The 13953-nt window shown below is 41.5% G+C and overlaps 2 protein-coding genes across 5 annotated transcripts in view; one reads left to right on the top strand and one right to left on the bottom strand.

Moving 5' to 3' along the window:
* Positions 1-2418: 2418 nt before the first annotated feature.
* On the bottom strand, positions 2419-6285 carry SERF1A (small EDRK-rich factor 1A). The gene is made up of 3 exons (XM_077139521.1): positions 6089-6285; positions 5330-5438; positions 2419-2619 (listed from the first exon to the last, which is right to left on the bottom strand). Exons 1-3 carry the CDS (start codon positions 6093-6095, stop codon positions 2544-2546), a joined length of 192 nt encoding a protein of 63 aa, XP_076995636.1. The 5' UTR covers positions 6096-6285; the 3' UTR covers positions 2419-2543.
* Positions 6286-10307: 4022 nt separating this feature from the next.
* The window catches only part of BDP1 (BDP1 general transcription factor IIIB subunit), a 146273-nt gene continuing 142627 nt past the window's right edge, over positions 10308-13953 (top strand). For all 4 annotated transcript variants that reach the window (XM_077139520.1, XM_077139518.1, XM_077139519.1 and 1 more), the window contains exons 1-2: positions 10308-10558; positions 13243-13519. In XM_077139520.1, the coding sequence (XP_076995635.1) occupies positions 10323-10558; positions 13243-13519 (513 nt within the window). In that variant the 5' untranslated portion in view covers positions 10308-10322. The remainder of the gene's footprint in view (positions 10559-13242; positions 13520-13953) is intronic.

Here is a 13953-nt window from a genome sequence, read left to right as displayed (position 1 = left end):
GTCTTCATGGCTTATCATTCTATGTAGAAATTCTGCAAACAGAATTACAGAAATCCAACCCCTAAAAAATCATGGTAAAGATTTCTTCATTATTTTTTTTCCTAGAATGAATGTAACATAAGCTGTTTGTGCTAGTTTGAAACTGTCACATACCCCAGAAAACCCATTTTCTTTCAATCCTGATTGTTTTCATGGAGACTGACCCACTCAATTGTGAGTTTGGTCTTTTGATTAGACTGTATCTATGGAGATATAACACACCCAACTATGGTGTAGCCTTTTGATTAGATGGAGATCTGACCTCCCTCCCCCCATTCAAGGTGGGTCTTGATAAGTTGATTGGAGTCCTTTAAAAGGGGAAACATTTTGGAAAAAGGACAGTTGCTTCAGCATTGACATAGAGGCACATGTTTGGAAATACAGAAGCCCCCAGAGACATCAGGAGCTGAGACAACCGATAGAAGTTGGACAGAAGCCAGAGGCTCAGCAGATATCACCATATGACTTTCCCTGAGATGCTAAGAGATGAAACCCAGAGTTTCACTGGGAGCTACTAAGTCTGAAATTACGGACACTTCGAGAAGAAGCCATTGGAATCAAGCTGGAAGCAATGAAACTGGGAACCAAGGCCAGTAGAAGCCAGCCATGTGCCTTCCCATATGACAGACATTTGCCTTTCTTTGAAGTCAAAGTATTTTTATCTGGACACCTTAGTTTGGACATTTTTATGGTTTTAGAACTGTAAACTTGTAACTTAACAAATTACATTTATAAAAGCCATTCCATTTCCGGTATATTACATTCTGGCAGCATTAGCAAATTAAAAGACTGTTATAATCAATTTGTCCTTGAGACTACAATCATAGAAAGTTTTAAAGACTGAAGTTAACTGCAAAACTAGAAAAAAGTTTTACTTTAACTGAAAATATGTGTTATGAAGATAAAAACCCAGGCTAGGAAAAAAACTTCCATGCTTGCTTCATTCAATATCCTAGAGAGACACTTATGGGTAATACAATGGGTAAGTAACCTATCACAAGATTATCAGAATTTCCACTGGGATAATTAGATAAATCCTTGAAGAACTGTTGCTGCAGATAGTGGTTGACATATTATATGATTAGTAAAAATTTGTGGAATTATATGAGAAATCAAGTATTCAACTTTAAAGTCACCTTATTTACTACTTACTCTATTGTCTTTGACATAATCATGCGTATTTAATTTGGAATTGAACAAATATGCATATTTACTTCATAATAGAATATGTTAACTTAATTTCTTAGGTTAACCTATTTCCTAGTTTATAGCAGTGCTGGTTTAAAAGGATATATGTACCCTAGAAAAGCCATGTTTTAATCCTAATTCCATTTTGTAAAGGCAGCTGTTTCTTCTAATCCCTATTCACTACTGTATGTTTGAATCTGTAATTAGATCATCTCCCTGGAGATGTGACTCAGTCAAGAGTGGTTGTTAAACTGGATTAGGTGGAGACATGTCTCCACCCATTCAGGTGGGTTTGGATCAGTTTATTGGAATCCTATAAAAGAGGAAACATTTTGGAGAAAGCTAGAGATTCTGAGAGAGCAGAACGACATAGCCACAAAAAGCAGAGAGCCCACCAGCCAGCGACCTTTGGAAATGAAGAAGGAAAATGCCTCCCAGAGAGTTTCATGAAATGGGAAGCCAGGAGAGAAAGCTAGCAAATGATGCCGTGTTCGCCATGTGCTTTCCAGCTGAGAGAGTCTCCCTGACTGTGTTTGTCATGTTGCATCTTACTTGAGAGAGAAACCCTGAATTTCATTGGTCTTCTTGAACCAAGGTATCTTTCCCCGGATGCCTTAGATTGGACATTTCTATAGACTTGTTTTAATTGGGACATTTTTCTCGGTCTTAGAACTGTTAACTTGCAACTTATTAAATCCCCCTTTTTAAAAAACATTCTGTTTCTGCTATATTGCATTCTGGCAGCTAGCAAACAAGAATGATAGCCATCATCAAGTCACAAGGTTTTGAAGATGCTCAAGAACAGAGTAAAGAATGGCCCTTCCAAAAAAGAAAAAAAAAGATTTAGTTGTAAGCAGAATTTTTACTGAGACCAACTGGTCCTCTACTTGCCAATCCAGCTGGCTTGTACTATCTATTATAAACTCTGCAAGCAAACCAGGGGATTACAAAGTAAAATTATACAGCTGGATCTTAAAACTCTATTACATAATAAAATTGACTTTAAAGATCTACTTTAAGTTTAGGACAAAGATTTTAGATTTATGGAAGAGAGCCTATTATCTGATCAAATTATCTAATAAATGGTAACTGCTGATAAAAAATAATGCTCACCAATATGTTACATGCATGGTTAGTGTTTCATTCTTTAAAGAAAGGTTCTAAAACATCACATTAAGTCAGGCTGAAAGGTAAAGTTTAAAATAGTTTTATAAGGATAACTTATGACACATGTAATGACTGCTCACACTACAAAATCTTGATCTTAGAGTCATACACCCAGTTAGCAAAAGCAGCCAGGGTTTTCAGGTAGCCAGTCATCGCTTCTCCCTTGTCTGCATAGACTTCTTCTCATTCGCTGCCTTCTGCTTTTGTTGCATGATCTCAGAATCCCTATAAAGGGGGAAAAGGCTGTAAGCTGTTGAAGAAAAATTGATTTTATGTTCGCATTCATTTTCTACATATAACTCATTCAGCATATTAGTAGGTAATTTAAAAGCCGATATAAATATTCATGCCTTTCTCTTTTCAAGGATGGAGACAGTATGGAAAGGCACAGAATATAGCTTTGAAGTCAGATCTTATTTTGAATGCTACTGTTATCATGACCTTGGGCAAGTAACCTTTTCAAAGCCCTTTCAAAATAAGAGCAATATACATCCGGGTTGAGCTGAGGAATACCTATAAATATATATAAAATATTCTATCTATAGGCAGCCATATGCAGAGGAAACAGCAGTTACTCTTGGTTGTTAAAGCTAATTCATCCTAAATTTTTCTCTTGAAAGATGAGGCATTTAAGAAGTCTTCCATATTTCCTAATTGGTACCTGTGTTAGTTAGATTCAGTTGTCAACTTGGCCAGGTGAGCATACCTAGTTCTGTTGCTGCGGACACAAGCCAATGGTACGTGAACCTCATCTGTTGCTAATTACATCTGCAGTTGGCTAAGAGGCGTGTCTGCTGCAATGAGTGAAGTTTGACTTAATTGGCTGGTGCTTAAATGAGAGAACGCAATGTAGCACAGCCTAGCAGCTCAGCATTCCTCATCTCAGCACTAGCAGCTCAGCCCAGGCCTTTGGAGATGCAGAAAGAAGTCACCCCAGGGAAAGTTGTTGGAACCCAGGGGCCTGGAGAGAAGACCAGCAGAGACCATCCTGTGCCTTCCACGTAAGAAAGAACCTCAGTGGAAAGTTAGCTGCCTTTCCTCTGAAGAACCAACAAAATAAATCCCCATTTATTAAAAGCCAATCCATCTCTGGTGTGTTGCATTCCATCAGCTAGCAAACTAGAACAGTACCTAAGATTAGGACACAGATGTTAGGAACCAATTCAGTTTCCTAAAGGTTAAAAAGCCCAATAGCTAATGATTAAAAATGGATTACACTAAATGCAAGTATATTCAGGACATTTTCTTAAACGTTTATGTCTTTGGCTGAATCCCCACATGTTACATTAACTGCGAACCACAAGCAGGCTACTTGCCTAGGGAGAACAAGAGTTTCATCCATATTTTAAAAATATACTAATTAGCTATATGTCAGGTACTTTATTGGTTCTGGTTCAAGCCCCACAACTCCTCTCAGTTACTATCCCCATGTTTTAGATTAAAAAAATAATAATAAAGCAAAAGACTTTGTCCTAAAATTATATGAAAAACAAAGTCTGTTTAATTTCAAAGTCAAGGCTTTTTTTTGTATATTGTTATTGCAAAAATTTAGTATTAGATTTTAATTTAGAATTGAATAAGCTTCACCCATGACAGTAAACCTTTCTGCAAAGACAATAGTAGAAACAAGGCATGAGAAGGAAGGAAAAACATGACAGTTACAAAGAAATGAGGGATAGTGGAAAGGGCAAAAGTAATAGTTATTGTTTTGTTTGAAGCCAAGCTCTGCTGCGTTTACTGTAAAGCCTGAGCAATGTATTTGTTTAAATCGTCAGTTTCCTTTCTATAAATTAGGGCTTATTCCATTTTTCAAAAGAGCTGCGATGAACAGAGTAATACATACAGAATGCATATGATAGAGATTTATAAGTAGTGAATATTAGTAATTAGTTAGGCTTGGTTCTGCAATATAAATACTACTTTAGAGTCACTGAGTAGACCAGTATGTGTTCTCCTTTACTCCAACACCCAGAATAAACAGCAACTGAAGGTAAAGCTCATTACTTTAAATGCCACTGAAAGTTTGAAGTGGTAGATGAGGGTGTCAACTTCATTAACCAATGGTTAACTCCAGGTGCACACGATATCATATGAAGGTGTTTGTTTGGTCTGGTTTAAGGTATAACGTAGACATAATCATATTTACATGGGCTTTTTAGTACTCCACACTAGGAAAATTAAATCAGAACTGGGTGTGGGGGTCCAGGCTTGAGCAGCCTCCTAAGTTTCCCAGGTGATCCCAATGTGCAGCCAGGATTAAGAATTAATGATAAGGCAGATCTAAGACTGTGTAGTCAATCATTCACCTAACCTTGAACTTATACGTGGACAGTAAAATTTGATTTTAGCATAAAGTTAAACTTTGGTTAACCTTTTTAGAAATATGAATTTATTTTTTACTTATACTGCAGTTTCATTAAAGTATTTCTGTAGCAGTTTTATATTACTTTGTCACATATGGTCACGCATAAAGGGTCTCCAACCTGGTGGATCTTCCAGAAGTCAGTATAGCTACATACACTCCTTAACCACCTCGGAATAGTTATAACTGAGTCACTTGTCACCCAGATTAATTTGAGTGGGTTGTCCTCTTGGAAAAACCGATCCTAGTACCTAACAGTTCTTTGAATATGGCAGATGTTCAATTATACTGCTGAATTATATTCTAATGGTTGGATTAGAGTTACATGAGATTCTCTGCAAGAAGAATTATAGTTTTAGTCCTTTACATTTTCACCCACATGTTGGATAATGACTGCCACGTGGTTTTAGTGTGCTTGGCACACAACACATAATCACTGGTAACCCTTTCTGCAGGTTAGGCCCTGTCGATCAGTTGATCGCAAGGTTTAAATAAATGCTTTTCATTCTCCAAAATGTGGATTTAATCAAAACTTCAGTGCCACGCAAATTCCACTAAGTAGGTACCACTTACCTCTGCTTTCTCTGGGAGGTGGTCAAGCTATCTTCTTTTCTTTTTCCCTTGCTAATTTCCTGGGTTTTCTTCATGTTTTTCTGGCGCGCAAGCTCTCGCTGATTTCCACCTACAAAGACACAGTCCTGCTCTTTTCTCATCTCTGAAGTTACCATTTAATCCCATGAAAGGAATGAAAGGCTGTCATTCAAACGCTTGTGAAGTTTGCCTTTGAAGATATGTCAGCGAAGCCCAATCCTGGGCGGGGTTCTGAGCTGAGACACGGAGGCAGATGTCCACCAGTAGGCAGACCAGACCAGGCCTCATGGGGCGCTCCGATCGCCCTGGCCGCGGCCGGACCCCAAGCCCGGTTCCGCCTCGGGGATTGGGCGCGAGAAGGAGCCGCAGGGCGCGCCCCGCGCGGTCCAGCCCTGCTCGTCTCACCGCCCGGCTAGTAAAGGCGGACGCAGAAGCACGAGCTGCGAAGGCCGAACAAAAGAGCCGGGACATCGGTCCGAGCCCGTCCGCACTCGGGCTCCGACCTCAGGTGCTTTTGTAAACGGCCTCGGGTCCGAGCCCTCCCCGGGCAGGAGAGGAGCGTGTGACCGCGCAAAGCCGCAGCTGAGGGCCGGCCCCCGCTCCTTCTGCCGACGGAAGACGGACCGCAGAGGGGTTCCCGGCCGCCCCGCCTCCCCCCAGCGGCGCCCCCGCGACCCCCCGTCCGTATCCCGGCTCCGGGTACCGCGGAGCCGAGACTCCCCCGCGCCTCCGCACACTCACGGGCCATGGCGGATACCGACGCAGCCTGGCAGACGGCGACGCGGACAGCAACGGCTCTGCCACGCGCACGGCCGCTGTCCCAGCCGTCGGTCAGCCAGGCTCAGTCTGCACGGGCCCTTCGCGGGGCGACGCCTCGGCGCCCTCAGCGCCCAGTCCAGCGCCGCGTCCTTGCGGATCCCCGGTCCCCCCGCCCCGTCCCCTCAGCGCCGGGTCCGGCCGCGCCCCGCGCCCTCAGCAGCCCCGCCCCCATCCCGCCCCGCCCCTGAGCTGCCACGCCCCGCGTCATCAGCAGCCTCGCGCCGCGCCACGCCTCTAGCCCTCAGCGCCCGGCCCCGCCCCGCCCCGCCCCCTCAGCAGCCCCTTGCCCTCAGCAGCCCCGCCCCGCGCTCTCAGCAGCCCCGCCCCGTGCCCTCAGCAGCCCCGCCCCGCGCCCTCAGCAGCCCCGCCCCGCGCCCTCAGCTCCCCCGCGCCGCTTCGCTTCACGGCACGCGTTCACAGCAAGAAAAAGGGGAGAGAAGGAATTTGGAATTGGGAGTTCAGTGGTAGAGCTGTTGTTTCTATATGTGCTCCCAATTTACAATTTAATTGAACTTTTTCTTTTCCACTGAACATATAGCTTTTGAGTTATGGGAGTACAGCCATGTAAACAATTACGTTGGGTACGTGTGCCGGCGAGAACTGGAGACGTTTACGATGATTATGATGCCATGAAGGATTTTCATCCACAAACTTGAGTGGATAACAGATGTCTTATGACTTTTTATCTAATAATAAAATTAAACCCAATTGTGTCCCCACAACTTTATTTCAATCTTAGTTATTATTGGGCTTCCTTACCTGTATGGTTGTAGCAGTGTCCTGGACTCTTAGGTGGAGCGGAGCACTGGAAAGGCCGAGGGTCCTAAGGTTGTACCAGAACGTGCAGTCCAAGGCTGTATGGGCTGGGAAGGAGCCTTCTGAGCCCTCTTAGGCGGATTGTCGTGGTTGGATTTCTTTAGTGTATCTGAGAGCAGTTCCCTTCGCAGCGTACTGGCTGCAGTTGCACTAGGGTCCCTTAGACCTCCACGTTCTACCCAGGATGAAAGGAAAAGGAGTCTGCGCTCCGCCTTGCCGCTGCGCTCTGGAAGAACCAGTCTCTCCTCTCTCCCTCTGGATAGCCCAACAGCCTCTTCGGTAATTTCAGGACTTTATTCCTTTGACATTTTGTTATTAACGTAGTAGGATGTTTTTGTGGAAATCTTTTCTTCTAAGAAGGAAATCTGGTTTCCATGAGTCAGTGATTTGTATTGCAGGTGCAAACACAGGCCCACACCTACAGAGGCAACCTCCTCTCTGGCCGTTTTTCCTCTCATCATAGAAGCTTCTCATATCACCCTTCAAATTTATTCCATGACATTTAGTATATTCTTTTTTTTTTAATTTTATTTTTTATAAAATTTTTAAAACATACAAATGCGAACATTCTTAGCATATGATCATTCCATTCTTGGCATATAATCAATAACTCACAATATCATCACATAATTGTATATTCATCATCATGATAATTTCTTAGAACATTTGCATCAATTCAGAGCAAGAAATAAAAAGAAAACAGAAAAAAAATTCATACGTACCATACCACTTACCCCTCCCTTTCATTGATCACTAGCATTTCAATCTATTAAATTTATTTTAATGTTTGTTTCCTCTATTATTTATTTTTAATCTATATGTCTTACTCATCTGTGTATAAGGTAGATAAAAGGACTATCAGACACAAGGTTTTCACAAACACACAGTCGCATTGCAAAAGCTATATCATTATACAATTATCTTCAAGGAACATGGCTACTGGAACACAGCTCTACATTTTCAGGCAGTTCCCTCCAGCCTCTCCATTACACCTTAACTAAAAAGGTGCTATCTATATTATGCATAAGAATAACCTCCAGGATAACCTCTCAACTCTGTTTGGAATTTCTCAGCCATTGACACTTTATTTTGTCTCATTTCACTCCTACCCCTTTTGGTTGAGAATGTTTTCTCAGTCCCTTGATGCTGAGTCCCAGCTCATTCTAGGATTTCTGTTTCACGTTGCCAGGAAGGTCCACACCCCTGGGAGTCATGTCCCATGTAAATAGGGGGAGGGCAGTGAGTTTGCTTGTCCTGTTGGCTGAGAGAGACAGGCCACATCTGATCAACAAAAGAGGTTCCTTGGGGGTGACTCTTAGGCCTAATTTTAAGTAGGCTTAGCCTATCCTTTGTGGGGTTAAGTTTCATGTGAACAAACCCCAAGATTGGGGACTCAGACTATTGCTTCAGTTGTCCCCACTGCTTGTGAGAATATCAAAAATTCTCCACATGGAGAAGGTGAATTTTCCCCCTTTCTCAGCATCTCCCCAAGGGGACTTTGCAAATACTTTTTTATTCGTGTTCAAATCACTCTGGGATTTACCAGGGCATCACTCTGGACAAGCCTACAAAATCTCATGCCCTACTCAAAGTTCCATGTACTTATGGTGTTCAATTATACTGTCCACATAAGCTATATTAGGAAATGTGCTAGTCAAAATATAAATTTTGTACCAAATATTTTTTTATTTAATCTCACACATAAGTTAAAATTTTAAAATATGAATTACCATCTATTTTCAACACCCTGCAATGTTGACATTCCTTTGTTCTTCCTCATGCAAAAACACTTTTTAATTTGTACATTTAGTCACTATCATTATACATACTAGGCATTCCTAGATTATACCATCTCAGTCTTTATTGTCTGTCTTTCCTTCTGATTTAATTTGTGCACTTAGGCCTCCTCCCTCTATCATTCTCACATTCAGCTTCATTCAGTGCATTAACATTATTGTATTACAGTTAGGAATATTGTGCTATCCATTTCTGAATTTTTATAATCAGTCCTGTTGCACAATCTGTATCCCGTCAGCTCCAATTACCTAATGTCTACCCTATTTCTATTTCCTGATGACCTCTGTTTCTAACTGAAATTCTCCAAGTCCATTCATTAATGTTAGTTCATATTAGTGAGACCATACAGTATTTGTACTTTTGTTTTTGGCTAATCTCACTCAGCATAATGTCCTTAAAGTCCATCCATGTATTTACATGCTTCATAACTTTATTCTGTGTTACAGTTGCATAATATCCCATTGTATGTTATTTACCATGGCTCGTTTAGCCACTCATCTGTTGATGGACAGTTATTTCCATTTCTTGGCAATTGTAAATAATGCTGCTATAAACATTGGTGTGCAAATGTCCATTTGTGTCCTTGCCCTCATGTCCTCTGAGTAGACACCTAGCAATGGCATTGCCGGATTATATGGCCATTTTTCCTCTCATCATAGAAGTTTCTCATTACTCTGTCATATCACCCTTCAAATTTATTCCATGACATTTAGTATACTCTTAAGTTATCTTGTTCATTCGTTCTATTTTTCTCCTCTATTACGCAGAATGTCTTTTCTATTGCTCTGTCCCTCCCTCCTGGAGCAGAATAATTTACAAAGTTTTAATGATAACATTTTGAATTCACATTTGCATTAAAAAACACAAAAGGGCATACAGTGAGTGGTCTTTTTCCTACAACTTGTTTCCAACAAGTCCAGTTCCCCTAATAGTGATAATCATTATTAGTTTCTTCAGGACACGAATTTCGAACCTACGTTCTATTCAATTTAGGATATTTAAGCGCTGGGTAGACACAGGTGTTTAACTGCTCATCAGAGTCCTCTAAAAACAAATCTGGCTGGGGATCTTAATAGTTCCCGTAAAACTTTGGGTTAAGGCGAGAGGGGTCTGCCTCCTTTCCTTTCAGTAATTCCCAAGTACGCTAGGAGAGCAAAGCGCACGCAGCTCTGCGACCGGAGTTTCCGGGCACAGGGCACCCAGGCTTGCGGCTTGGCGGTTACCATGGCTCCGGGCGCTGTGCGTCTGACGCCATCCCGCTAGCGAGTTGGCGGGGGATGATGACGCCGAAGTTCCGGCGCCCTGTGGGGCGGGGAGCAGGGCAGAGGGAGAACCTCGGCTGCTGTAGCAGGGTCATGAGGAAGAGGCGGCGGCGGGAGGAAGGAGGCGGCGGCAGGGCCGAGAAGCTGCGGTAGCCGCCGTCTGGGCTGGTGGCGTGGCTTCGTGGGAAGGGCGTTGCTCCTAAGCTCCCCTCCAGGCAGCTGCCGGGGCTCGGGGCTCAGCGCGGCCGTGGCGCCGCCTCCCCGGGCCCCCTGGCTCCGCCATGTTCCGCAGGGCGCGCCTCAGCGTGAAGCCCAACGTCAGGCCTGGGGTTGGTGCCAGGGGCTCCGCCGGCCCCCAGCCCCCGCGTGGGTCGGAGCCCCCCAGTTCGCCCGAGCCTGCCGCGGCCCCTGCCCCGGAGCCCGCCGCGGCCCCTGCCCCGGAGCCTGCGGCGCCCACAGACGCGCACCCGGGGTGCTGCGGGCCAGCGGCGCCCCGAGAGACTGCGCCCGGGAGCGGGTAAGCGCCTGCGGAGCGGGCCCTTCACCCGCCTCGCCCCCGGCCTGTCACCCGCACGCTGAACAAGCTAGTGCCGTAGGTTTGCTGTCTCGCTTGCAGTGAGCCATTCCGCGAAGGCCCTATGAAATTACCTCACTGTGCGGTTGTGTCTGACCAAGGGTGGCCGGTGTGGGCTTTGTCGCGGGCTGCGGGTGCTCGGGGCGCAGGCGTGAGGACCACGGCTGCCGGGCGGTGGTGGGGCCCGAGGGGTAACGCTCCGAAGGGAAGAGCAACCACACGTGGTGCTAGTCTTGGAGCAGATGACCGTGGTTTTAATTCTCATGGGGAGCTTTGCGGAGAAGACAGTTTTATTTTTTAATTTAAAAAATATGCTTACCTTTAAAAGGGTAAGGCCAGTTTTGCTTTGATTTTGTTGATTTATGTCAGCGGGAAGGAGGTCTGGTTACTTGCTTTGTTTTCAGTACTTTGAAGGTGTACCCCTTTAACATGGTGACCCTGTTTTCGGAATGGAAAAGCATAGCTTTAGCGTCATGTGCAGCTTTTGGATTTGCGATTTTCAACTTAATTTAAAAACTTAGTAGATTTACCGAGGCAAATTTATTTCTCTGTAAAATGGGGATAACGTTAACCACCTTGGAAGTTGTTTTGGAGATTAGAGACAACCTGTGTAAACCATCTTGCATAGGACCTAGCAGAATAGTTGATGGAAAAAAGTTATTTTGAAAAAAGTTGATCAAGCAAACTAATTGAAGTTATGATGTGCCAAGCTAATATGGTCTGTTGCTTTTCTGTATGTATATGAGAAAACTACTAAGTGAGAGAGATGGTACAGTTCTGTATATACTGTGGTAAGTAGTTAAAATATTTTTTTTTTTTAGCTCGACTTTTCTTGTTGGCATGACCTGATGTTTAGTATAGTGTTTTTTCCGGGTGTTTCCCAAAATAGGGCATTTATTTTGTTGATAGATTAGTGACGCTTAGATAATATCCAAATTTCTTACATGAATCTGTTTCAAAGTTTTTCCCCAAAATGGAGTCACAAATACCACTGTTAATAAGTGGTATTTGTTAGGTTCACAGAGATCATGTTACCGTATATAAATGCGTGGTGTTTGGTACTTTAATAAATTCCCCAGAAGACTGCAATCTGAATAAAATTAAATTTGAGGATGTTTGTTTTCTTAGAATTGATATTTAGGTGATATATTTTATTTTTTAACAAATGTTTTCATTATTTTGTGGCTGGGGCTTTGTGAAAAATCTATACACTGTAGATTCTGCCCTTATGCATTCACCATAAGGGTGAAATGCAAGTGGTGCATGTATCTCATTGTTGGAAGTGCTGAGATAAAAAGTTAGATTGGAAAAGGTTTCCCAGAAAATGTTGTTCTTATATGTTAAGGAATTTTCCACTTTTATGTAAAACTAATTTTCACATATTCGAAGTAGAATCTCTGCTTTTAATTCTTGACTTTATAACTCCTCTTTTCTTGACTTAATTTACTTTCAGTCCATTCCTGAATATTTATATCCAGTCAGTTGGATAATATAAATAAATAAATATTCCTGAAATAATAATATCCCATCCAAATCATATCTAGTATTTAGAGAGATTGAGTCCTTTTTTTTTTTTCGTCCTAGTGATGAGTTTATTTTGATGTAACTCTAAGTAGAGATAGATAAATGCTTTCTGCCTGAAACAGAATTTGGTTTGGTTAACTATAATAGGTATGCTTTAGAGGTTACATTGTTGATTTGACTAATCATAGACTGATAAAGTTGAAAGCCAGTAATTCAGACCACTTTAGGGGAATGAATGTAAGTATGCATTAAAAACTAATTTTAAAAAACAACCTCAATTATCTGGTAATTCTTTTTAGACTAATTGTGCTTTGTTCTGTAACTTCTTTTTTGTTTTTCTTAAAATGGTCTAAGTATAAAATTATGTGCTCTAACGTATCAAGGGACTTGAAGTTTGAAAAAGAGTAGCACTCTTCATTAGAATTTTCATGTCTTAAGAAGATGTACTACAAAAAATGTTTATTGTGATCTGTCGTAATTTTGACATAAATCTCAAGTTTTTCTCCCCCTTTTTACTGTAAAGTATACATAACTTAAAACTTAATATGTTAACTATTTTGAAAAGTTGTATAACCACCACCACTATTGCACAACTCTTTTCACCATCCCAAATGGTGAAAAATAATAAGGTATTGCTTATTACCTATAAGCAATAGCTCTCCTTTCCCCTGCACCCAGCTCCCGATAATCAAATCATTGGTTTTTTAAAAATTAAAACTCTAATGCTTTGAATTTTTATCAGACAAGTTTTTTTTAAATTGCCGTTTTATTGAGGTTTATTCACATACCATATAATCATCCAAAGTGTACAATCAGTGGTTCACAGTATTATCATATATTTGTGCATTCATCATCACAATAAATTTTTGAACATTTTCATTACTCCCCCTCCAAAAAAATACATATAAGAATAAAAGTGAAATGAAATAAATCACCCAAAACATCCTATGCCTCTTACTCTCCCCTATTATATATTTGCTTTTTGTCATGTTTTTACTCATCTGTCCATACACTGGATAAAGGGAGTGTCAGACAAGATTTTAAATTATAATAGCCAAAAGAAAATTCATGGTGCTTTTGTTTTCCTTTTAAAATTTCAACAGTGATGAAAAGACTGGTGGTGAGAATGATGCTGAAGAATCCAGTAAGTCTTCCTCTACTATTGCGCAGAGAAGAAAACGAGTATCAAGTACTTCTAGTCTGGTTAACCCTAATGTCGGTGTTCCTTCAGACCCTCATCCCTTATCGACACTTAATCAAGAAGTTCCGCAGCCAAGCCCCATTCCAACGAAAGAGAAACAGTTATGTTCAGACAGATACAGAATATATAAAGCCCAGAAACTGAGGGAAATGTTAAAGGAAGAATTGAGAAGAGAGAAGGTAAGGGAGAAAAATCAGAATTTTGACTTTTGCCTGCTAGCTTTTGTTTTTATGTTAGTAAGACATCGTTTGGAGGGAAAATAAGCATCTAAAGTGTTTTTTCACCCTTAAGTTTTACAAATTATATTAATCTATTTATTTCGCTGTTTTTAGCGAAGGCCACAAATACGTTTTTTTACACACATGCCCAAAATACAGATAAACACAGAAACTTTCAATCAGATTTTTCATATAAGGATATCTAAATGACATGATGTATATTTATTTGAAGTAAGTATAGTTTAGCAAAATTAATTGGTAATATTTTCTAAATTGACAGTATAGAAAATCAGATGAAAAATTTGTGTGGATACATATAGTAAAATCCATATTCTTTTTAATCTTGATAATGGATGTGAAGATTCATTTCTTTTTCTGTAGACAGTGTAATAGTG

The sequence above is a fragment of the Tamandua tetradactyla genome, chromosome 21 (assembly GCF_023851605.1).
Source record: "Tamandua tetradactyla isolate mTamTet1 chromosome 21, mTamTet1.pri, whole genome shotgun sequence".
Lineage (NCBI taxonomy): Eukaryota > Metazoa > Chordata > Mammalia > Pilosa > Myrmecophagidae > Tamandua > Tamandua tetradactyla.
This window is presented reverse-complemented; position numbering and strand designations above follow the sequence as displayed.